The 26660-nt window shown below is 39.5% G+C and overlaps 1 protein-coding gene across 1 annotated transcript in view; it reads left to right on the top strand.

Moving 5' to 3' along the window:
• Window positions 1-26660, top strand: part of LOC131557769 (potassium voltage-gated channel subfamily KQT member 1-like) — a 400618-nt gene that overhangs the window by 17560 nt on the left and 356398 nt on the right. The window contains exons 3-10 of the mRNA XM_058805223.1: window positions 7776-7902; window positions 11041-11119; window positions 12956-13052; window positions 16294-16434; window positions 22389-22499; window positions 22798-22893; window positions 23666-23794; window positions 24977-25139. Coding sequence (XP_058661206.1) covers window positions 7776-7902; window positions 11041-11119; window positions 12956-13052; window positions 16294-16434; window positions 22389-22499; window positions 22798-22893; window positions 23666-23794; window positions 24977-25139 — 943 coding nt within the window. The remainder of the gene's footprint in view (window positions 1-7775; window positions 7903-11040; window positions 11120-12955; window positions 13053-16293; window positions 16435-22388; window positions 22500-22797; window positions 22894-23665; window positions 23795-24976; window positions 25140-26660) is intronic.

Raw genomic sequence — 26660 nt, 5'->3', positions numbered from 1 at the left:
GCCCCATCTCCCATCTATGCTGTGTAGCTGTTGGGTCAGCTCCAACCTGTAGCAGAGGAGAAACAAGCCTGCAAAAACTTAATTGAGTAGTCTCTGTGATTTATGGTGAATGCATTCTAATAGGTCTGAGGCTTTTTTCTCCATGCCATCAAAGCAGTCAGCATTAGGAAGTAAAAAAGGCAGAATTTTTATCTATTTCTTGCCTCTGTGCTGGTTTATAATTCTAAATCTGGTCGTTGCCATACTGCTTGAACACTTAGGGCCTTCCCCAGGTCTGTTTGATAAAGTGATCATTGGACAGAGCAATACATGGAGTTCACAGGTGCTCTTCCTGCTGGCCTCACCACACTGTTTCTGACAGCTGATAATGGACTTCTTACAGGGTATCCCATAATAATTCATGGCATTTTGTGATACTTGTGCAGTGTATATTGCCTGGTGACAGCAGGTGTTCATGAGGTGTCCAGTCCCATAAAGGCACTGACAGCCAAACTGCCTTGGTGGAAAATACATTAATTTCTGTGTACTGTGGGAGAGCCAGACCCTGTGAGTGCAGGACACACATGAATATAAAGAAAATTATGGCTCATAAGCATTTGCTGTATTCTTTTAATCCTGTGAAATTCTGAGAGAGAAAGCAGGGAGGAGAATCCCTGTTCCTTTCTGAGCTTCTTGTTGGTCTGTGGGAAGATGAAAAAATAGATTGGGAATATTATATTATAACAATACAAATAATAGACATGGAATATTGTTTCATACATAAAACATATTAGGAAAAAAAAACTGAGTCGACAAGTCTTTCAACACATTGTATAAGCTCAAGTTGTCTGCTGAGTGATCTTGCTGAGTTGCCATTGTTTTTCTGGAATCAAATGCAACTCTCAAGCTTCTCAGTGTGAATTATAACTCAGTTATTCCTGTGGGTTATATTACCTTGTGCCTAATGCACCACAGAACACACTCGGTGATTACTGTGTGCTTTTCAAATGTCTGAAATAGAAATCCTTCTGCAGTAGGTAAGGCTGATTAACAAAGCTAATTAACAAAGAGCCAGCTCATAATTCCCTTAGTGAAGTTTGACTCACTGGGGCTCAGTGGAGTTCTCTGTGCAAAGGGGTTTTAGAATATGGCCAGGAGACTTGAGAAGCATTTCTTGGGAGTGAGGGGAAGGTGGAGAGACACATGCAGGATTTTTTCAGTTCCTCTCCTCAAAATATTGACACCCTCCCAAATCAAAAGGTTAAAAAACATGGAAGTAATTATTTAAAATTCTGAAATGCATATTCACATTGGATTAATTCCACTCCAGGAGCAAAGCTAAACCCTTCACCACCTACCAGAGATGGTCCCTTCAGGGATGTGCTGGGGGGAATTGGAAGGCTTCTGTGGTTCTATAGAGAAATTAGAATTTCGGCCACTAACTTACTGAATCTTAATCATTATCTATTTGATTATATTTACCTTAATGGCATCTTTCAGAATGAAGCAATTGAGAAAAGAGTCCTTGTCAAAAGTAGCTGATTTTCTTTGGAGAAAAATTGTTACCTGCTTAAATAGAATTAAAAAATAACTCTTCCTCTGTGACTCACCCAGCTCACTTGAATGTGGCTGTTACAGGGGGAGCACCCTGTGCTTCCCTCAGGAGTGTACAGCTTCATTCCATGCAGGAAACAGTAAACAAATGAAAGACAAGCATATTCCTGGTAGGAAGTCTGCAAATTCAGCATATTTGTCAGTTGTGCATGGAAGTGTATTTTTAATGAAAAGTTAAATCCACTTGTATCCAAACAACAGCCTTTGAGTGGATTGGTTTCACCTAAAATTTGGAAGTGTAAGTTAACGGTACTATAGGACACTTAGCAGCATTTGGCATTTTTTGTTCTGTATTTTGGGTATTCTATTTTCACACTGGACATCTCTCATCTTTGCAAGAGCCAGCATGATGGTAGAAAAGAGACATTCTCAGTATCAGTAGGTTTTCATGGCATTTGAGTAGCTATTAAACTGAACAGGTCACTAAATGGACATTTTCAACTGTAAGGACTGGAAAACCTTGAAGACAGGTTATCAGATTAAATTTGGGACATAAGTACACGTGTGCAAACATTTGGACTATTAAACCTTTATGCCTCTTTCTGAGGCTTCATTGTCTGGAGCTGCCATTCCTTGATTGAATCTCCGTGAGAACACACTATTCATTTAGCCATCCCACTTCCTCCTTTTACCCCAGCACCTAAATATTCCAATAAAAAAGTGAAGAGAGCCTTGTGTGTGCTCTCCACCTAAAACACAGCTGCAGCTGAGAAAATACCCTTCTTTTTCATGTGTGCACTTTAATCACTCCGGCGAACTTCCCTCTCCTGCTTCCCCAGTGCAGTTATCCATAACCAAACTGGGATAAATTATAAATTCCAGGCTATATATTTAATTTACACACGCACACACATGCCTGTGTAAAAGTGTTGGGTTTCTGTGTTAATGCAGGCATTTTTTAATTTGGTCATCAATGACATTTTTGGATAAAAAGTTGATGGCTTTTCCACAAGGGTTTTTTATTTGATTGATTGAATTATATATAGGGGAAGTTATTTGTATACATATTTCCCTTTAAGCTTATTTTTGCAAAATTTTAATTAAATTAATAAAATGAAATTATACTAGAAATAGCATAAACATGACTATGTATTATTTTATTATCAATTTGGTGGAGGAAGGGAAGATTTATGCAGTGGATAGACTTCAGAAAAGTAAAAAATATTTCAAAGATGAAACTAATTTAAGAGCAAGGACTATTATAGTCCTTATGTGTCTTAAGTCTTTTCCCCAGAATAGAGGAAGAAACACAGCAATGGAATGCTGCTACTGACTTTAGCAGAGGTATTGGATAGCACAGACCCAGTTTAAAATCTGTAATTAAATTCATTTGTTGGTATTCCTGTGGCAATTTGAGTTGCTATGATCAAAACAGGAAGAGACTGTGACATGTGTGAAGAATCCATATCCATGGATATGGATCTCATTTTTATGAATAATGGTTTGCTCCCACTCACTAATTTTGGTTTCAGTTTCATTAGAGTTCATCCATGGCTTTCTGTTGATGCCAAGCTGCTTTCCAGGTCCATTAAATCTGCTCAAAATCCTTCATCGTGCATTTCTTCCTTGACCACTTCCAGGAGAAGGGGAAAAATACTGCTGGGAGCCAAAATCAAAAGGGTTTGTGGGTTACTTGTGAGTGTAGTCCCATTTTGAAAACAAGGGTTCTGGAAAATTGCAGAAGGCTGGAGAATGATCTCAAACTGACACACAGATGGACGTAAATTTCATTTGCAGATTGTTTCTGCTGATTTTCTTCTGGTTCATATTTTGTCCACAAGTTCTCACCATTATTTGTTACCATTATAGTGAGAATTAATACTTTTTCTGACTTTACAGAAAATTGCTGGGTTGTTTTTTTTTTTCCTTTTACCAGAAGGTAAATGTGAGGCAATAAATTTAAGGCTCTGAAAAGTGTTTATGTGTAGAAGAGGAAAAGGAGGGAGGTTAGGGGGTTTTTGGAAGGTGAATTTAGTGAGGTGAAGATTGATCAGCCTTGGCAGCTCTGGAAATGGATGTCTCCTATCTTGCATTAGGAGTATACACAACAAGAGTGTAAATGTCACAATCTTCCTTGTTTTTTGAAGGACCACCTGCAGACCTGTGATGTTTGTTCAGTTTCCATGCTTTTTTGGTCTTTGGCCTGTCTGAGGCTGCCAACAAATGTGTTAAAGGCTGTGGTTTTTGTAACGTGGACACCTGTCCAGGACAAAATGAACTGTGATCAGTAATTAATGTCAAATTTGTTGAAAATGTAAGTTCCTCCTTTCCCTCCTTCCTGTCAACAATTTATTTTTCCTTTCCATGAACTGTGCAACCTTGTTGACTTCATTAGGGTTTTCTGGACATAACCAAGATGGGTTCTGATCATAAAATACCCTCAGGCCAGATGCAGTTTTAATTTAGCTTTTAAAAGTGCCCTCAGAGGATAATCAAGGAAAATCTAAGAAGTTTTTTCTTCCTTGGCACTTTTCTGATTGTCTCCTTTCTACGCAGCTTTTTACCAAAAGCAATTGTAACATGGAGGTCCATGAAAATTATTCTTCCACTGCCATAAAGAGTGCTCTGCTTCCTTTAGTGGAACTTAGAGATTCCTAAGAAGAAAAGCAAAATGCTAGAGTGACAATACAGGAACCTTCTTAAGAGATAGACAATTTAATAAGTGAGAGAGTATCTTGCAAAATTCCAGAAATGCAATAATTCTTTTCCTCTTTTCCTTTTTAGATTGTTCTTATGATGTGATTTGACTATTATACTTGAATAAATATTTCTATTTAGACTGTAGACAGAATGCAAACCTAGAATTACTTGTAGATGCTCTTGATAATACATATACTAAAAAATTAAACTTGGAGAATTAATTTGCTGTTTATTTTCTTGTGCTTCTGCCTTGAAAATCGCTGTAAGCTTTCTTAGTTTTGTACTAACCCTTGGTTTATTCAGGCTGAAAGTACCATGCAAAAAAGAGGAAGACTGTGCATATTTTCTTAGTTCTCATTCCAGGCAAAACAAGGATGCAGAAGTGAACACAGCAATGTTAACCTAACTTTGTTAAAAATCAAAATTAACATGAATTTTTACGTGTTAGTGTAGAGCTTTTTCTTTTTTTTTTTTTCAGCTTTGAAATATTTTGTATTCTCTTGAGCCATCCAGAATGTCAGTTTTAAAATCAAGTTGGTATTGTCATTCAGTGAAAATTGTGATTTAAGTGTGTTTTGCTTTTTGGGTGCTTTAGAATCCCCCAGGTGCAGGTTGAGAGCACGTTCAAGTTAAAATGCAAACATTTTCCAAAGCTGTAGCTTGTGCAGTAGGTGTTTGGTGACTCTGAATTACTGGGTACAGTTTGGGTTGGAACAAAGCCTAGAGGCTGTGCTTGGGTTGTGCTACCACACTGCAACAGAGAGGAAAACAAGGAAGGGGGGAACAAAGATCTCAGTGAATCTGCCCACGTTTTGATCTTCACTAATCTGCTTTCTTTAGAAGTATTTCAAAGTACACCCATCCTTGGTCATGCGCTAGTGCTTCACAATGCAGTGCTGAAGAGGGGAGTGATATTAAAATATTGATAATTCATTTGTTTACATGTTGGATATACAGCTCACCTCCGTCACCAATCCTTATGGGTGATTTTATCTTCCCAGATATCAGCTGGGAATATCATACAGAGGACTCAAACAGGTCCAGGGGATTTCTGAGCACGTTGAAGAGAACTTCCTGGCACAGGTGGTCGACTAGGAAAGGTGTCCTCCTAGATTTGTTATTTATGAGGGACTTGTGGGCAAAGTGATGGATGATGGTTTTGTCTTGGTGACCTTGAAGGAGCCAAGTTTCAAAAGCTGCTGATAGAGGAGAAGCTGCCAGCAAAATTTGGATCCTGGATGTGTGGGGAGCAGTAGAGGCTGGTTAGTAAAGTCTCTTGGGAACCTGCTCTTGGAGGTATTGGGGATTCTGAATGCTGGTCACCTTCTCAAGGCCATCTCCCAAGGGCACAGGAACAGGCAATTCCAAAGGGTTGGAAGCCAAGCAAAGCTGGCCAGAAGACCATCTTGGCTGAGCAGGGATCTTCTAGAACTTAGGGAGAAAGGGGGGGGCAGGTGACATGGGAGGAGATTCTGTCCCCAAGGTAGGGAGAAAATTAGTGCAGCCAAAATTCAATTGGAGTCCAAGCAGGCCAGCACTGGGAAGGACAATAAAAGAGACTTTTACAAATATGTTCATAGCAAAAGGGGAATCAGAAATAGCATTAGGTCATGGCTTCAGGAGATTAGTCACCCCAAAATTGGTCTAGGCCACCACCTAGACAAAGCAGACATTTAATGTACTCTTCACTTCTGCCTTCAACAACGATGGGTCCTGGGAAGTCCAGAGTTCTGTCGGAAAACCATGACTGTTGGGGGGATGATAAAATCTCAGTCCACCCTGAGTTTGTTTGAGGCTTGCTGCTACAGCTGGATGAGCATAAATCATGGGGCTTGGTGGGATCCATCCCAGGATACTGAAAGACCTGGTAGATGTCATTGAGGGACCTCACTCCATTTATTTTTCAGTGGTTTTGAGAGTCTGGAGAGGTCCCACTAAACTGAAAGCTGGCAAATATTGTCTTCAGTTTTCAAGGACATGAAGAAATCACTTCCTTCTTGTGATTTCAGGCCTGTCAGTCTCATTGCAGTGCCTGGTAAATTATGGAAAAAGTTATTTTGGGAGTTACTGAAAAACACTCAAGAGACAACACAATCATTGGTTACAGCCAGCACAAGTTCATGAGGGAAAGTTCTGCTTAAACAACTCAAATTTATCCATAGTTGACTAAGGAAAGTCAGAAAATGTGGGGTTTTTTGGATTTCAGCAAAACTTTTGATCCTGTCTGTCACTGAATCCTTCTGGATAAATGCTCCAGCACAGAGCTCAACAAGCCCATGGAACACTGGATGAGCAGTTGGCTCAAAGAGTTGCAGTAAGCAGGGTCACACCAGCCTGGCCCTCAGTCACTGGGGAGGACCCCAGGGCTCAACTTCACAGTAGTGTCACAGACATCTTTTATGAAAAATCCTTTCCTCAGGATTTTTCCTCCTGAGAAGCTGAGATGCCTCAGGAACAAAATGTAAACAATGGTTATCTGCTGCTGTGGAATGCAACAGGTGCATCTGTGATTGGTCCATGTTGGATGTTTCTAATTAATGGCCAATCACAGCCCAGCTGGCTCAGACAGAGAGCCCGAGACACAAGCCTTTGTTATCAATCTTTCCTATTCTATTCTTAGCTTGCCTTCTGATTAAATCCTTTCTTCTATTCTTTTAGTATAGTTTTAATATAATATATATAATAAAATAATAAATCAAGCCTTCTGAAGCATGGAGTCAGATCCTCATCTCTTCCCTCATCCTGGGACCCCTGTGAACCCCATCACACTCCAGTATGTTTTTAAGTGATCAAGACTTATGAATCAATGCACATTATAAGTTAGTTTGAGAGATGTACTGGACTGGGGAGAGCTGTGAACTCCCCCAGGCCTCACAGAGAGATCTGGATAGACCAGAGAGCTGGTCAATCACCAACTGTATGGAAATGCACAAAAGCGAGAGCTTTACCCTCTCACTGAGATGAGCCTGTCCTGGTTATACGCACAAGCTGTGGGACAAGAGGCTGGAGAGCAGCCCTGCAAGTTCAATGCCTGTCACCAGGGTGCCCTGGCAGCCAGAGGGGTGCCCTGTGTCCTGGGGCACAAAGGGATGAAGGGAGGGCATTGCCCCAGCCTGCTCTGCACTGGTGCAGCCCCACCTGGAGTCCTGGGGGCAGTTTTGGTGTCTCAATAGAAGAAGGACGTCAGAACATGAGAGCGCATCCAGAGGAGGGCAACCCAGGTGGGGAAAGGCTTGGAGGGCAAGGAGGCGTCAAAACAAAATAAGAATAATGTTGTGGTTTTCCTTATGATATACTGATGGAATGGAGCTTAAACCATCTGTTTATTCGTGCAAATCACATTCAGGAACTGATTATCTCTCCCTTTTATTTACTGCCTGGCATATGCATACAAAAAGTCAACGGATTAGGCCAAATCATTTTTATTGCATTATCTATCTCAACAAGCTCATTTGTATTAGTTCTATGAATAAATTAGATGTGCAAACTGTACTGATAATGAGAAACCCAACTCTGATCTCTTCCCTCTTTCACTCTGTTAGGAGATAGTTCTGGTGGTGTTCTTTGGTGCTGAGTACCTGGTCCGGCTGTGGTCTGCAGGCTGCAGGAGTAAATATGTTGGCTTCCAGGGGAGGATCCGGTTTGCCAGGAAGCCAATATCCATCATTGGTAAGTTTTGAACTCTTTTGCAGTGTTGTAAATGAAAATGGCCACTTCTGCACGGGTCTTGTTGCAGTTCTGAGCTATGCCTACCCCTCAAGCATTTATCTGCTTTGCGATTTCTCTTCTTTTGTGTTGGTAGAATTCTTAAAATATGTTTAAGGCAGACATCAACCTTAGAAATGCAGGACTGTAAAGTGAAAAAATGAATAAAACTTGGGTAATTGCAGGAAATTGACAAGATTTTGAACACAAAATCCTTCCTTGGGTACAAACAAATTCTTCATCTTCTTCTAGAGCTGGTCTATTTTTGTGATGTAACCATGAGGCCCGTAAGGAATCATTTCTATTCCTCATTGTGTTCTTGATTTCCCTCTCAATTAATAAGTGCTTCTTAGGTTTGTATATTAGAGAAAGTGATAGTCTCACTGACCTGTGATTTCAAAGGGTTCTCTCTGCTGGTATTTTGATGCTACCACAGCAAATATTCATGTTTTATTGGAGCCCCTGGGGAAGACACCATGGGTTTTGTTAATAAAAGCTAAGAATGGCTGTAGCTGGTTGTGCACTCCAAGTGTCAGTACCTCATTTAACCTTTGAAATTCCCCTAAGGATATAATACATTGGAAATCAAGATTTGCTTTTCCACATCAAATGCAAATGGAACAATGTCTGCACTGACAGAACAAGGTAAACTTGGGAAATACCTTTGCTGGGAATGATTGAATCCTACTGACTCATCCCATTGTTTTCAAATCAACATGAATAAAATACAAACACTGGAAAAAGAAATGAAAGGATTAGAACAGAAAGTAAAACATAATGAATTAATTTTATTTCTTCATTAATATGAAAGTCTTTATTTTAAATTTAGAAAAAAAAAATCCACTAAAATTTCTTTGGCAGCAGGGAGATTTCTTCTATGGGATTTTGTTCCCTCTAAAATTTGGGTTAGTTCTTAGCAAGTTCAACATGGAAAATCCCAATCTGAGGCAGAGGGAATGTTCTGGGACACACAGACTCAGTAAAAAGATGGGAGGTGGATTCTGATGCAAAGGTCTGGGAGAGGAACATTTAAAGAGACTGACAAGCAACCAGGAGCTTGAAGGGAAATCAGCAGGGGCTGGAAATATGTGGTATTGAGAGGTGTCAGAGAAAGGGCAAGATATGCTGAGGATCTAGGCTGTAAAATAAGGCTGTTTGGACCAGTAAATCTGGATTAATAAGGGAAATCTAAGCACTGGAAACTGGGATGAAAACTAGGAACAGAGGAGAAGCAGAACTAGAAGAAGAGGTTTGGAGAAAAAGAAAGAAAGAAATATCTATACCACAAAGAACACTTTCAGAAAAGAAGAAAGTGCAAATGAAAAAATCTCTTTCACTCTCAATATGTGGTTGAACTCATTTTCTGAGCATCAGTCTTTTCCACCCCTAGTGCCTGTCTTCAGATGGAGATGTCTATGTCTGACAATTTAGTAAAGACATGATGCATCATTTGCTAAAGGGCAAAGATCTGTGTTATGATGTGATGGGAAGAAAACCCACCCTAAATTCCAGTGTTCACAAATATACATTCACACACATACACGATAAAGGAACAGCATAAAAGAATTTGCAGTCAGGCATTCAAAAGCTAAAATCCCAAATGAAAGCTCCTTCTGTAGCCTCATCCCTCCCTTTGTTAATTTTCATTTTCATTTTTACTTTCATTCGTGCACAATTAGTGTAGTACAGTATTTAAACTGACTGTGTGCTTTCCCTTGAAGAGGAATCCAGGTTTTACAGCAAAAATCAGACTGGCACTGGAAATTAATTCAACTCAAAGAGTGAAGGATGCTGCTGGTTATAGAACTTCTGCAGTACTTGTTGCAGCAACGACATGGCTGTAAATGAGGCAGGAGAATGTTTAAAAGGAGAGGGAAAAACAAGTTAACCTTGCTGTAGGAAACTGTTGTTGCTGCTCAGGTTGGATCCCATCCTGCCTCTTGCCCAGCCATCCCATGGAAAGTTGGTTAAAATCAGTTTTCACAAGTGGGCTTCATTTTCTGGATGTCCAAAGGCAGACTTTGAATTTGGGTTGCAGAGATTCTGAGCCCTCACAGCTGCAAGTGAAGTCAGCAGGGCTGGAGTTTTGAAGTGCTGTATAATGTTAAGTGCTCTGAAGAATAAAATGCTGCCTGTTTCAAACTGGCAAAGGAAAGTTTACCAAAGTTTTTCCTCGTTCTGCCTCCATTTGCTACCCATTTATAATAATATTCTTTTGTTTTTAGTTAGAAATTAAAAGGGAAGCATTTAGGTGCTCTAAGGAGGTTCACCACAGAAATGCCTGTAAGGAAATAAAAAAAAATCTTCTTAGAATAATGTTACAGCAAGGTTCAATAATTAAAAGAAATGGACATGCTCACTGAACTGGGATGAGGAAAAATAAGGGATGTTGTCTCAATTGTAAACTCAATCTATCATTTGCATTGTATAAAGTGTAAACTGCAAAGTTGTGGAAACAAAACAAAACAAAAAAAGAACTCTGGAAACTATTTTTTCATACAAATAAAGACAGTATCACAAAGTAAACTAACAATTCTGATTTGTTTTAGCCAGCCTTTCTTCTGACAGTTCCATTAGGTTAGAAAGCTTGGCTTCACAGCTTTGATACAGCTTTCAAACTAAGTGTATATGTATGCATAATACTTCATGGATTTCATTATTGTGTGGTGAAAACCCTTGCATTTCCTCTTGGATCAGAAACCTTGAGCCAAAATATGGGTCCATTTCTAGGGTGCACAAATGCCTTTGCATTTTTTGAGGCAAGCAGCCTAATCCATCGGGTTCTTTGAAAGGTCTGTTACTGAATTAATCCTGGAATAAACTGTAGCCACGGGGGTTTTGATGTGAAACTATTACACAGACTTAACATGCCCACCAAATTTCAGCTAACCATTTCTTTTTTGAGGTGCTTTCCTTTGTCTGTATTTGTTGTGTTTTTTTCAGTACTGAGATAAAAACCAAAACCAAAACCAAAACCAAAACCAAACCAAAACAAAACAAAACAAAAAAAAACCAGAACCCCCCCCCCCAAAAAAAAACCCAAAAAACCAAATTAATGCATTCTTTCTTCTTTTGTTTATTTGTTTGTTTGTTTTTTAACAGATCTGATTGTGGTAGTAGCCTCAATTATTGTTCTGAGCATAGGATCTAATGGGCAGGTGTTTGCCACCTCTGCAATAAGGTAGGTTCTGCTGTCACTGCAGCTCTTCACTACCACAGAGGTGTGTATCTGATTGACTAATTCCCAGTTTTACTGTGTATCTGATGGCCTAATTCCCAATTTAACTGCATGTCTGATATTCCTAACACAGGGAAAGTTACTCCATTGAAGCACTGGGGGACAAGTTGTGCTTGGTGACTGGTTGGGAAATCAGTGCAGGAACGAGGCAAATGAAAAATGGTGGGAATGCTGAAGCCAAGTGGAAAAAATGAAACATTGTGTCCTATTTAAAACATCAAACAACTGTCTCTCTGAGACAAGGGAGAATTACAGAGCATGGGTTTATTTAAGAAGTAATCCAGACAGTGCTTAACTCGGTGCTTTTTGAGTATGAGTAATTACTTTGTTTAAAGAGTAATTATACTTTGGTGGATTTGTTTGGCACGAGTAACTCACACTGTACACAAAGCAGAAACATCTGATGCACACAGTGTTTGTTCAGCTTGCATCCAAGTACTGCAGGCTTGTTTTGGGAGGTGAATGAAGTGAGTAAACAGAAGAATGATAAGCAGTAAGGTGTATTTCCTACTCCTAACCTAACTTCTAAGATGTGCTGCATGTTTTTTCACATGCCTCTGCTTCCCAGTGCAGTGGAACCACTGGGAAGTGGGAATGTCCAGTAGTGTCTAAACTGTCCAGCTGTGTAGGCAAACACTGGGGAGAACTACATGTACAGAGTGTTTTTAAGGTAATTCTCACTGTAGAACATTCATCCTTATCTGATGGTAAAGACGCCACTCAGGCAGCAGGAATATCAGCTCCTATAGGAAAAGAGGAAGGTGCATGTGGAAATTCCAGGGGTTGGGGTTTGTTAATTTAACTCAAAGCATAGGAAAGAGTTCAGTGCAAAGGCCCTGTGTGTTTATACGGGAGCCCAGTGGGTTTTGGGCTCAGTGAAGCCTTTCCCCGGTGCTGAGTCCAGAGTCACTGACCTACACCTCAGAATGCTCTCCGAACACTAACCCACATCCCTGCAGTGTTATCATTGCTCCACAGAAAAGCCAGCAGGGTCAGGCAAGTCTGAATTAAAAATCAAAGCCTGTCTCCACAAAAAAATCTTCTTGAAGATTGCTAAAAAGAGCCAAAAATACTTCTAGTGAAAATTTTTCAGGTAGATTAATTAGTGTTCATCCTTTCCTGTTTTTCACTGGCTTGTTTCAGGGATAAGATAGTAAGATGACTGCAGGCAAACAAAATTCATTGTCAAAAGAGTAACTAAATGAAATATTTCCATGGAATAAAACTATGCTGAAGAACCATATTGATAATTACTTTTATTTAGTTGAAAATATTTGGAGCTTATGATTGATTTAGTTATTCTCCTAAAACACATAGGACTCTATCTATTTCCAGTGATATCAGATATATTTCAGTAACTCACACAACAAGGATTTCAGTAGTGCCATGTTTGATTCATATTCTGCTTTTGGCAAATAGAGAAAAAGGTTTGCTCACATTTGTGTTAGGAAAACTTGAAGTTTCCCTAGGAAAGGAGGCATTTAAAGTTTGGAATAATAGAAATTATACAGGTTTCCCCTGATTTGGTTTGTTTTCCCATTAAATAATTGTTTTCACAGTCAATATTTCTGAATAAATTTGACTGTAATTAAATGTGATCTAAACACCGAGGTGCCTCAAGCCTGCAATGCCACCCCAGGCAGGGGCAGTGCTATCACAATTCTTGAACACAGCAGTGGGTGAGTGGACATGATCAGTTGTGGGTGGATAAGGCAGTATTGTCCTCAAGCATTTTTATGTGCTTATTGCATTTATTTTAAAGCTTCACTTCCCTTACAGAGGGATTCGCTTTCTCCAGATCCTTCGGATGCTCCACGTTGACCGCCAGGGAGGCACCTGGAGACTCCTGGGGTCTGTGGTCTTCATCCATCGACAGGTACCCAGCTTTTAAACATCCCCTAAAACTCATTGGCTTCAGTGAATTCTCTCTGTGGGCTTCAAATAATGGTCTGGTGTCTTGGTTTGAAAAGACAGGTGTCTGCTAAGGAAGGCAGGAGCCTCTCTTGAAATGGAAAATGTAAACCCTGCCCCTTTGGAATTATTGTAATTTTGAAATCAAGGGGCTCTCAGGCAAAGGTGCAGGAATAGGAATAACAGTTCTTTACTAGGAAAAATAAAATACAAATGCAATAGTGCAAACAACAAAAAAAAAACCCCACTGACAGAGTCAGAATACAAGCTGACACCCAGTTGGTCAGGGTGGTGGCAGCAGTCCTATTAAATGGTGGCTGCAGTCCTTCTGCAGTGACAGGGGTGGTTCTGTTGGAGCAGGAATCCTGGACAAGGGTGGAGTTTTCCTCTGAAGGTCCTGTGGTGGTGTAGATGGGTCTGGTCTTTGTCTGGGAATCCAGTGGAGAAGAAACCTCCTCCTCTTGGAATCCAGTGGGAAAAAGGCTCCTGTCATGCTCCAGTGTCAGATTATATCCAAGTAGGAATGCTTGGCTCCTCCCCCTGGGCGGAGCATCTCACAATGGGATGATGTAATTTTATCAGTCATGCAGTGAGACTCAATGACTCATTAACAGAAGATATTTCCTGGAGGGAGGATTGGTTTCTGAAAGAGATAAAGAAAACTGCCCAATTAACAGAAGATAACTTCCCCACCTCTAACAGATGGCAAATAGAATACACACATATTTTACAACCCAAGACCGCTGGTTTAAATTATGTGTTACATAGCAAGAGAAAAAAATACTTTAAAAATCCATCGTGTGTTTCTTCTTCCTTTTAAAATGGGAAGCTATTTTTGCTATTTAGGGCAGTGGCTAACAGGGTATAAACAAAAATGTTTGGGTTTATTAATTAACTGTTGTAGTCTTTGATGTTATCCCTCAATGTAATTTCTTAAACACAGTTTTGTGGGCTGCCTTTCATATTGCAAGTACTCTCCACTATCCCTACAAAAGATGTATTCCTAGCTTTGTTTTCCTGGGGAAAACCAAACACTAATGGGAAAGCCTTGCTAGAAAAAGTCAATTATTCAAATATTTCTGTTGTGTTCACCTTGAATACAAAGTTTTCTAATTCATTCTGTAAATTAAAAAAATGAACTATGTTATGATGCTGTGTAAGAAAAGTTACTTTTTCAAGGGTGTGGTGACAGAGGCAAACCTGGCTATAAATAGGTGCATGCCTGCTAAAGCTTTGAAACAATTTTTCTGTATGAAAACTCATTAAGCAGGAAGAGTTTAAAAGTTTTTCTGCAAATTTAAAAATATTTTTAATTGAAGGCTTCTTTTTGAGTGTCCATGGACTCTCTTGATGATTAGCTTTATTAATATAATGGAAAATTATATAATTAGCCTTGAAGTCTTGCATCTCTGTGGAGGGCTAATACTCTGCTATTAATCTCCACATCCCACTTGTAAGTGTGGCTAACTTATTCTTATGAATGTAGATTTGTTCTCCACATACTGACAAACACAAATTTCCATGCAGACCTTTTTACATTTTCTATTTAGAAAACTGTTTTTCTGGGACAGAGAATGCACTGCACTTAATCCAAGCCAATAATTTAATGCTAAAAGTAAGTTTCCTTCCTTTTATTTTTTTCCTCCAGTACAGTAGGAACTTTTATGTCACGATGGCTGTGCAGAAGTGATGCACACCAAAGCGCTGTGGAATAAAGTCTCCTTTTATACTGTACAACAGGATGACTTTTAATGCTCCAAGTCTGTGTGGTCTCCATTTATTATGCTTGCATTGCCTGGGTATCTTGCTAGGGCAGAGCTGATATCCAAATAACTTGATATCCAAAAAAATGTTTGGGAACATTTCTTTCCTGTGGGTGTTCAGAGTTTTAGTCAAGAATCAGGAAATACTCTCTCCAAAACACAACACTTAAATCTTATGTGTTACAAGCATAAGAAAGTTCAATGGTTTAAAAGGGGAAAAAAAAAATTATTGGAAAATAAATTTATGAGTAAACGCACCTGAAGTTCTGCTTATCCAAAGAAGTGATTATGGTGATAAATAAAACTCCACAAATCTGTAGTACTTATCCAAGCAGATCACCCACTAACACATTAAGAAAAAAAATTACCAAGCACACATTTCTGTATTGACATTGGACAAGTGTAGCTGAAACCCTAACACGGTACCAAACGGAAGGAAAAATGGAACCTTTATTCCTGTCCAGCCTCTGAAAGAAATTTTTGTTTAAAAATTTAAAAAAACCAAAACCAAAACAAAAACACCTCAGCTGCTTTTTCTTCACAGGCAGAATACAAAGTCCTCATCTATTTTTGGTGTTTTTTGCATTTGATAGTCTTTCAGAAAATATGGGCCCCTAAACCCGTAAGCAATGTGAGAAAATGAATTCACATCTTGGTGCCCTGTGAAAATAGCAAGCACTTGTACCTCCCTGGGCCCTGAAGAGCTTAGTAAAGTTGTCACCAACGATTTCTATGTGTTTTGGAATTTTACATATAGCTCAATTAGCTCACTCAGGCCTGGTTTGGCTAGGATGCTCTTCTATTTTCAGCAGGTTGAGCTTATATACCAGCATTTCTTGCCAAAGGCAACAAAATGTGAGTCAATATCACATGTGGTGGTGGAAAGCCATGAAGAAATGGCTGAGGCTTGCTGAAAAGCCAAGTTAGCCACTCAAGCTCCAGCTTGTGAGCCTCTAGGTTGGTTTTGCTCCTTCCTCACCTTGCTTTGTGAGGTCTTCCACTGCTCTCAGGACAGGAGGGATTGTCATATTTTTTCCAAGTGTTGAACTTTGTATTGTGTCGTCCTTATTTTAAATGAAAATGGAGATACAGCTGAGTTTAAAAAATGTGCTGACTCAACTCTCTCAGTATTCAAATCCACCTTTGAGCATTTCTTGTTCTTACTGCTTCCTGTGTGTGTGAATCTGAAAGTCTCTGCTGCAAAGAGCTATTTGTTTTAGGCAGCACTCTTTATTCTTAAACTCTTAGCTAATAAAACCCAAATCCAAGTCATATATTTTAGCTGTTTTACTGGAGGCAAATGTCAAACCTGAAGTATAACATATTAATTTTTCTACTGTGATGCAAAAGCCCCACAGATATTTGCAACATTTTACAATGATGTATATACATATGTATATCGGATGAAAACCTCATACACTTGTTTGTTTTCTCTCTCAATAGGAACTTTTAACCACTCTGTACATTGGATTCTTGGGATTAATTTTTTCATCCTACTTTGTTTATCTTGCTGAGAAGGATGCAGTTGATGAGGATGGAAAGACAGGTTTCTCCAGCTATGCTGATGCCCTTTGGTGGGGTGTGGTAAGTCCTCCAATAAAACGTGTGTGCAAACAGGGCCCGAGGTTTTCTGTTCAAATTGTGATCTTTTTAGGAAAACCTGGCATTTCTTTCTTTGCAAAATGCATTTCTGTAGGGAAGCTTGACAACCTCCTCTGAGGGATACAAGCAAGAATCCAAGAAATACAAGTAAAGTATTGGGGTATTCAATTTTATTGTGAAAGCAGGTCAGCAAGTTCTTAGCAAAGGACACCGAATGCTTACAGATATGAAAAGTAAAAATCATTTCAAAAAGTAAATACATCTCAAAAAAAGTAAACAATCTCCTTCAAAACCTGTATCACTTCCTTTAAGCTCTACTTAGTTATCTCAAAAGGTGCATAACTTAAAAACCTATTCTATATGTGAAAGTAGGGTTAATGATGCTATTTTTTTTCTTTATCTTCTTGTGTAAAACACACTCTCTCAGTAATAATTCAGACTTTGATGCAGGTTATAGGTTCCTGTTTTTTGGTTTTTATCTTTAACTTATACGGGGGGGATAGAATGTAAGAGAATAGAGATGTGCAGAAAAAGGCAATCTCACCCCTGAGGAGTTGCAGCTGTGCTAATCACCAAAGATTAGGAACACCTGCCCTTAATGGGCCACAGGTGTGTCCAATAATGATGAGTGCTATATAAGGGTGGGTTAGGTGGTAGAGAAGAGAGTTGGAGTTTGTTGTCTGTGCTGTGAGGAGATCCCTATGAGAAATCACCAAGGAGGTATGTAAGCTTTGCAATAAGATAGCAACGAACTTAGATGCTGCATAAGTCTCTACTTAATGAGGTACACAGAATTATGGACTATATTACGTGTAGCCTGAGTCACTACTCTGTAAGTGGTTCACTATAAAAACATTTTCAACATTAATTTCTTCTCACTAGGTTATGAGATATTTATTTAATCTGCAGAGTATCACCTATGACTATGCTTAATGGTACAAACCCAGAAGAATCAAGTGAAAAAAAGAAAAATCTACTCAATGCTAGATGGACCTGATAATCTAAGATGCTGGGAATCAATGAAAGCATGAAGCAAGCCATAGAGCTTTCACTTGTCAAAGTCCTCAGTGGGCATGGGATAAAATTTTAAGAATATGAAACCTCATGGTTATAGCTGTGAAGCAACCTGTAGCTAGTGGAGGAAAAGTATGTGTATCTCAGAGGTAGAGATGGTGCTGCATTTTAAAAGAAAAACAGTAATTGGAAGATACCCCATGCCAGCTTTACAAGAACAAACCAGTGCTCTTAGTCTCACTTATTCTTCCATTATTTTTGCAGTTCACCTCAAACACCAGTGAATTGCTTTTAGCATCTGGTTCTATCCATGTTTGTTTGTGCACAAGTTATTTCTGCATGTGTTAAAAATTCCGTGTGGACCCAGTGTACTCTTCCTACCTTTCCTTGTTTCTTTTTTTAGTGGCTTATTTTTTTTTTTTTATTCTAGTTTTCCAGAGTTGCTTCATTAGTTGCATTGAATATTTAGGTATGAATTAGAAATACTTCTAATCACTATATACTATTACATGGATATGAGTGAAGAGTAAAAAAATTAAGGTTAAAAAAGTCAGAGTGTGTTTCTACAGCAATGTTTTGGACTTTGGGAATTTAAAAGGAGTTGTGAAGACCATCAGAGAAGTTTAAAATGCACAGTATCTCGTTTACATAGATGACTTGGGATCTGTGTTCCAAAGTGTGTGGATGGGAGATGCAAAGTGTTCAGTGGGTTTTGTTATTTTCCAAAACTTGACTTGCTTTGTGTAGCAGCAAGATAAAAATCAGCTCCTCTTTCTCTGGCCATGGGGGGAACACTGTTTAAATTGTTGTTCAAGCTTTTCAGGCATCCAGGCCTCCTCAGCATTTGGTGAGTCACGGTGCAGGTGCAGTTCACAGCTGGGAACAGGAACAAAGGACAAAGTGAATCAGTTTCTTTTTCTTTTCAAATCTCCTGGAACACAGAAACACAGATGTGGACTTACTAGGGAGTGAAATTTGATTTTTGCTTCTGCCTTTCAAAACTGAACCATTGGAAAAAAAAATCTTGGTATGAAGTATTTGAAAGTCTTATGTGTCTGACAAAACCACAGAGTGTATTATGGGGAATATTTTGCTTTGAGGAGAAAGTGCAAGCTTGCTGAACTTGATACAAATGACCTGAAAGGTTTAAATACAGGGAAAAGAGAAAATAAGGAATGAATGAGAGTTGGAATGAATTGCTAACTACATTCACCTGCTTCAGTTAACGGCAAGAGTTTTTCCTCCTAGGTTTGGCAGGCAAACAGGTCTGCAAAGACATATCAAAGGCTTGTGTTTCACATGGAGTCATTCTCAGCAGTTGTAGCATGTAGGGCACATGTAAAAGCACTTCCAATAGCATGGTCAGCCTGCCAGAATTGCAACCTGAGTCACAGCATTTGCCCTGTCCCTTTTGGGTATTTTTTTGCTTAAAAGAAGAGCACATAGGTGGCTTCTCTTCTGCTGGCCCTCCCTGCTTGCCTCTTGCTGCTGGTAATGCTTATTTGCCTTGCTGCAAGCTCAGCTATTCTGTACCACTGGACTGGAGTTAAATACCTGCTCCAGGAATTGGTGTTAACTGGCACAGGTACTTGGGATCAACTGCTCAGAATTTCCAGCAGTAAATTTCCATGCCAGAGGTAGCAGTTGGAATCCCTTTATATTTAGTGTGGTTTTTTTGAGGTGTGCTGTTCTGACTCCTCACACCTGAGGACACCTGCCTGTCTTTAAACATCTGAGCAGCCCTGTTGACTTCTACTAAATCAGAGTTCTTCCCTTTTTGAGGTATACATGTGTGTGTTGAGAGCCCGTGTGCACAGCTGGAATGTGCCACCATCAATCCCTGTCACAAGAGGTGTCATTTTCCAGAGCCCAACATTCTCTGCTCAGAAATACTGATAACTTTGGGCTGTGCAAGTAGAAAAAAAAATTCTGCTGTGATTAAGAAAGCCAGAGAATTACATTATTTATCATCCTTTCCATGTATTCAGTGTGCTAATTAAATTACCAACAAGGAACCCTCTTAAGGTAGCTGGGGAAAAACTTCCTGAGACATGGTCAGGCACCTGCAGGAGTCTGCCAGCCAAGTGCCTGCTGTGGAGGTGGAAAATTCATCTTTTCTGTGGTTACAGCTTTCATGCTCTCTTCCATAGTAATATTAAGGCAGCTCAGCATTGCTGCAGTTTGGTTTTAAGTCCTGGCTGCTGGAGAATTTAGTGAAAAAACCAACCAAAGCCTCCCCAGAAAAACCAAACCACCCTCAAAAAACCAAGAAGCCTTTCATAAGAGAGAAGAGGGGAAAAGAAAGGGAAAACTACTGACTTTGAAGGGTCACCTGGGTACACTGAGGAGCTGAAGTGCTGTTAAAGAAACAGCTTTAACTTCTTCCACTGCATTTCAAAGTTGAATTTTGGGGGTCTTATTTAATTTTGGGGACTGGAAAACTCATTGTCCTGCTGGTAGCACACAGCACCTGAGTCACTTGACCAGCCCCATTAAATCTGGACAAACACCTGGAAAGGCAGAGCTCCTGCTGGGAGCAGTTTGCAGCTCAAAAAACCAATATTCATTCAAGGATATAGCTACTACAAAGTGGTCTTCATCAAGTGGAAAATTCATGGTGAATAAACACAAATATAGCTATTTTTTGGAACTTGGAAAAACTAAGTTTGGTAGTAGTTGCTAATTTTTTCCCTGCAAATCTTTCTTCCAGCTTTGAGAGTAGGAGGAAACATATTCTTCCCATGCCTTTATTGCTTGATAGTTTCTTCAGAGAAGACTATTTTTGCATAACATCTAAGCATTTGTCAGCAAATTTTTCCATAAAAGGCAGCCTCTTTATAGTCAGTGTAAATTTACATATTCTTTTAAGTCTGTTTTGGCTGTGTTTCTGCTACCATTCAAGGCAAAGTGAAGGGAGGGGGACTAGGTTAGGGGCTGGTACATCCAAATAAAAGTACATTTTTTCTATTTACAGCTCTCCCCAGTGGTTAGTATTGATGACAGAGCTCTTCTGTTCCTCACCAGAAGCTTTTTGCTTCTCAGGGATCCAAGCCATGTTTCTCACACCATTTTATGGCAGCATCAGAGCTCTGAGGATGCTGAAAACCCCACACCCCCAAGGGCCAGGGTCTCTGTTTTAGACCATGGTGTGTGTGTCTTGTCCTGCTGAGGCCCCCATCAGGTGGGATTTCCTGTGGATTCCTGCTTTGGGATCAGCTGGTTATCCCCTTCCATTGGGCAGCAGGGGCTCCTTGTTCCATCAAAAACATTCCTGATGGACCAGCCACCACCTGGATGCACCTGCTTTTCCTTCCTGACCTCTGGCTCATGCTGAATTCTCTTTCATCCTGTTTGGGGCTATTCCTATTCTTCAGAAATAGCTCCAAACATCTGTCCCACTCAGGCCCTCCTGCCTCTGGGGCTTTTCAGGGCTGGCTGGCCACCTCTGCAGCAAGTCTGTGTAGAGCCAAGTCCCTACAGACTTGAGGGCATTAATTGACCTAATGACCCTGACCAGCATAACCCCACTGGAGGTGCTCCATGTACAATATTTCAGCACAAGAGAGGTTGTCTGTAGTTCAACTGCAGCTGTGTCTGGGTTTGGGCTCCCTCATTCCTGATTTCCACCCACAGGATGATGCCCTGCTCTTGTCACCTCCCTGCAGGCTTGTGTGCTGGCCTCTGGATCCTAATCCTGACCTGTGGCTTGTCAGACCTGTCTTGTTGTGCTGCTGCATTATAACCCAGACTCTGGGGTGGATCTGCCTGCACTCTCTGCTTCTGTTTTTCTTGAAAGGTCCTGGGTCCTGACTGGAGAGGTGCTGCCCTGCTGGCCCTTTTTTCTCCCTTGATGGTGGGCTCCTTCTCCCTAGCCCTGATAAGCAATATCAGATCCAAGTTTAAGCACCTTGTGGCTTAAAAACATTTTTGAGTGGCCAGGTATTGTTGCAAAGTGGGCCCAGCCAGGGAATAATGTTCTGACTCCATGATTTCAGAAGGCTGAGCAAATGCTTTATTAAGCTATATTTTATATAATATCTATGTATATAATTATATATAATGTATGTATATAATTATATAGTTATATATAATATATATGTACATAATTATATACATAATAGTTATACATAATATATACATATAATTGTATATATATAAATATATATAATTATGTACATATTTATAATATATATAATTTATGTAATATTATATATTATGTAGAATAATATACATATATAATGTGTCTATAATTATATACATTATATATAATATATGCTTTAAGCTATATTATAGTACACTAATACTATGCTACACTAAAGAAAAACCTGTGACTGTCTCCAGACAGTCATGACACAGCTTTGACCTAATTGGTCAATCAAGCCAAACAACCCTCACAGGTGTCCAATTAACAAATCACTTTGGGTAAACAATCTCCATAACACATTCCACATGTGCCAAACAACAGGCGCAGCAAATAGAGATAAGGACTGTTTTCTCTTCTTCTCTGAGCTTTCTCACTGCCCTCTCCTGGAAAAATTCTGGGAGAGAGAATTGTGTCCCTCTCTCTGTTCAGAGAATGTGAATGTCACAGCCAGGTCTTGTGGGGGAGAAAGAAAGCTGAGCACAGGCCTGAGCTGTGTTCAGGTCTAGCTCTACTGGCAGGCTGACTTTGGGAGATAATACATCCTGGAATGGTTGTTCTTCCTCCTCTTGCTGTGAGGATTCAGTTGGGATGGGTTTGTTCTGTCCTTTTTCACTCCTGTCAGCACAGATTTCCTCATTCCCAAATCCACACCCTTGTTTCACCCCTGTCTCCTGGTACTTCACTAATTACTTTGCCCTTCTATTCTTTTTTTCTCATGCTTTGTGAAAAAAAAAAAAAAAAAAAAAAACACTAAAACAGATGTTTCTTCCTGGTGTAGGTAACAGTCACAACAATTGGCTATGGAGACAAAGTTCCCCAGACGTGGATTGGGAAGACCATAGCTTCCTGCTTCTCAGTGTTTGCCATCTCCTTCTTTGCCCTGCCAGCTGTAAGTGGAACTTGAATCTCTTCATTACAGGTGTGTGCACCTCTGTGAGTGCCTCTGGCTCCTGTAAGCTGTGGATCACAGCAATAAACACGTGCTGTTTATTCAAGCTACCCAATTCTGCTGTTGATCTGCTCAATTTTAGATTTGTTGGAATAAATAGAACTTGACAGTGTAGACATTTGAAAATTCATTTTATAAAATCTTTTATTAAATGTCTGTTTATTCCCGGTGCAAAGTACTTTATTTAGGTATGTGAAGCTATGTACATGTCTGAGTAGTAATTTTGTTACTTTGCTAGGGTATTCTGGGGTCTGGTTTTGCCCTGAAAGTACAGCAGAAGCAACGTCAGAAGCATTTCAATAGACAAATCCCAGCTGCAGCTTCCCTAATTCAGGTAAGGCCACAACAGTAAAATACTAAAATAGTTTATTGGAGAGAGAGTATGGCCTGGAAGTTCAAGTGCAAAGAATCATAATTTCTAAATTTATTATGGATCTATAACTTGTGTTTAGCCACTTTGCCATTTTGATCCAGATCAGTAAGTAGAGAAAATGAGAATTGCTTCTCCCTTTCTGGAAGCTGTGCTATAGCTGATATTCACAGGCATAATGACACTAACTGGATGCAGTGAGTATATATAGTAAAATACTAAAAAAAAATTAAAAATCTTCACTATAATATTTAATTCATAAGTTCCTTTTCATCTTCTTTTAGGACCTGTGCATCTGCCAAATCCTGATGTGATGAATGTACAAACACATTAAAAAAAACACACCTGTTTTTAGAAAAATCTCCCAGCGCAACATTCCATATGATAATATAAAGAATTGAGTAGCAGAGTGCACAAACATTCATTGTGGCACAGTGGCAGAAAAAAGAAAACGCAGCATTCAGTGGGGGATTCACTTTTATGGGGGTTGAGTTTGATTTACTTGGGTTTTTTTTTTTTTGCTGTGGGTAGAGTTTGACCCCAGTTTGTGGGAGGAGCACACTGAATTATTTCTGTGTGATGTGTGTCCTGGTGTAAATTGCACTCACCATGCTTGTACTTTATCAGGAGGGGCGTTTACCTGAACGCCTTGTTGTCAGTTGGATTTTTTACAGAATTTGCCGTGCAGGATCCCAGTGGCTGCTCCTTCCCTGAGGCTCTTTGGGTTCCTTTTCAGACCCTGTGGCGCTGCTATGCAGCAGAGAAATCCTGCACCTCCACGGCCACCTGGAAGATCTATGTGACAGCTCCCGTGCAGAATCCCAAAAAGTCTCCAGCGCCATCTAGTCCCGGCCTGAGAAAACAGGTGACAGCACTGGCTCTCTGCTTGCTTTTCATTTTAAATTATAACTAACTTGCCAAAAACTTCGTGAAGGGCCTGATCTGTTCGGGTACCTGAAATACATTTATTTTCCTCTGGCCACAGCCCAGTTAGTTTTGTTTTCCTTCAAACATTTTAAAGCAAAGAATATCTTCTAACTGAATTTGCCTGTTGGTCAGACAGGTACCCACTCTCCATTGTTTTATCCCCTTTGGAGTCTCCTACTTTCTCAAAGCACAAGGCAATGGTGCCACTTTCCCATTCTGCATTCATTTTTCAAGGTGGTTCATACCAGAAGGAGGAGCAAGCCAGTTTAAAAATTTACCTTCAGGCTTAACATGAGGCTGAGAGCGGTTTTAGAAGTATTTTGATGCATGTCAGTGCATCCACTGTCCACACTAATACCTATTTCTACTATTTTCCCCTATTGAATTTTGAACGTGCATTTGTTTAACTGCTGCAGAGCTGAGCAGAAGAAGGAATTCCAAAAGTTTCAATGTAAACCATAACAAAGAATTGTTTAACAAATTAACTTTAGATCAAGTAGCCTTGTCCCGTATATGAATATCTTGACCCTGCAGCGCTTTCTGTTGATCCAAACCTTCATTTATCATTTTAAAGTACCAATTATAGTGTGTTTATTAGGCTGTCTTTAGGCTTCTAAAATCAGGAGAACTGTTTGGAGGCAGGAGGAAGCATTTCTCCTCTCCTGATGTGCGTAATTTAATTTTGCCTTTTTGGAAAAAGGTGAAGTTTTCTTTAGTTGAATATGCTGCACAGGGCCCAGTTCATAGTTCCAAGTCTAGGGTAATGTTGAATTTAAGCTTTAGAAAGATATTCCTGACAAGGTGATATGTACTGAAGTCATTAGAATTTTCTATGCCTTGAGTTTTGGTCCCAATTTGAGAATTTTACTAATGGCCTGGTTTCTCAGAATGCTCTAGTTGCCTTCTGAGAATCAATTTCTTACCAAATTTTAGTTCATAATTCAGAGTCAGACACTTTAAAACTATAAACAAAGGTTGCAGCCCTTTCACTGAATTTCAGTTTCATCCTTTAAATAAAGACATTTGACCTCAAGTGAATTCACTGCACAGTGAAGCTCACATGTGCACTTGTCTGTGTTTGACAGCATCTTCTGAGACCATTCCATTCCTCCTCTCACAGGCCAGAAGATACAGGAGAAAAGGGAGGCTGGGATGTGGGAATGGCTCTGCACCTGTAATAAACCCAGGAGAAAATTCCCTGTCGGTTCCCCAGATCACCTATGATCACATTGATGAGCAAGAAGACAAAAAGGATGTGTCCTTCTACATTGGTGAACCCAAAGGTAGCTTACTTATTCTCAGTTTATCCTTTTTCAAGAGACAAACTTACAAGGAGTTGATGTGATGAAGGGAAGAGTTCCATGAAAAAACAATTCCAGGCTAATCAGTAAATCAAAATGCCTTCAACCAAGGATGTTTGCATAACAAAAATAGGGGGACCGGAATGAAAGGAAGTCTTTAATTCATATGGTGTGAATAACAAAAGAGCTTTCTTTGTTCACCATCAATTAAGATGTTGGATTCATTGTTCATTCTTCTTTTTTTGAGTAATTTCAGAGGTTTATGGAAAGCTTTCTCAGGTCTATCCCACCTTTTACCTTTACCTCTTCCTAAAAGAAAGAAAGATAAACCAGGAAAAATATTTCTACTTTTTTTTACAGCCCCCTCTTAAAAATTGTGCAAACAAATTGTGATAAGAAAAAGTAACTATTTTTATCCCCACATCAACTGTTTTTTTTCTTATCCTTAATTTAAAATATTGTGTGTCTTTGGTTATATTTCAATATGGAAACTGAATTTCACTGCTGAATTAACATACTTGCTTTGTCTGTAAAATCCTTTCTTTAAAATTCAGTTTGTAATGGAAATATGAATGTTATAATGTGAAATATAAAATGGTATTGTTTACTATAAAAGGAGGTTTTCTAGAAAGCTGGTTTTCCCCTTTTGAGTTGATTTTCTTTGTCTGATGGAGCTGGGACTCTGCTCTGGATCTGCTACATCTTGAACTCATAACCTGAGTTCTGTTCCATACCCAGAGGCATTTCCAGTGCTTTTAGGGTTCTGAGCGAGGGCATGAAGTGTATGATATTTATAACCAAAGTTTCTGCTTTAACTCCCCATCTCATAATAGAATATTGTGTTCATTCTCAGCCTGTTTGTTGGGCTGGAGCAGCTTCCCTTGCTGACCAGATTTTGCTGAGTGTGTTTTTGGTGTTGTGATGGATGGAAGCAGCAAAGTGTTGAGCTGCTGGTAACGGTCCTGGAGGGCACTGAGATGTTGGGGACTCTACCAGTGTTGGTTCACTAAAGCTGTGTTCTCTCAATGGTCATAGTTAATCTGAGCAAAGCTCCGTGTGATAGGAAAGAGAGTGATGAGATAAACCTGTAGCTGTTTCTGTCTGACAGGAAAATGAAAACATTTTCCCCATTTTTCTTAAAATGTTTTCTTCTAGTACTTTCATTCTAGCTGGTTGAATTTATTCTTATTCTGAGAGACAGCTATGCATATTATTCCCTTTCTAATTAAACTTTGTCTATTTTTTGTTTTCTTTCACCTTTTGCCTTAGCCAATGGCAGGGTTAAATCACACTCAATTTGATTTTCCTGATTCATTCCTTCTGTTGCAGAGCTTCCAGGAATGTAGCTGGCAAACTGAATTTCTCAATTGACTGAGCATTCTTGACACCTCTCAAAAGTTTAAGCCTGATTTCTCTCAGTGAGGTTCTCCTTGCCAGAATTAATAATAGATTTCTATTCCTGGGGAGTGGAAGTACTAGGCTTCAAGCCTGTAAATGGGGCAT

This window comes from Ammospiza caudacuta, chromosome 5 (assembly GCF_027887145.1).
Source record: "Ammospiza caudacuta isolate bAmmCau1 chromosome 5, bAmmCau1.pri, whole genome shotgun sequence".
Lineage (NCBI taxonomy): Eukaryota > Metazoa > Chordata > Aves > Passeriformes > Passerellidae > Ammospiza > Ammospiza caudacuta.
The sequence above is the reverse complement of the archived record's forward strand: the minus strand, read 5'-3'. Positions and strand labels throughout refer to the sequence as shown.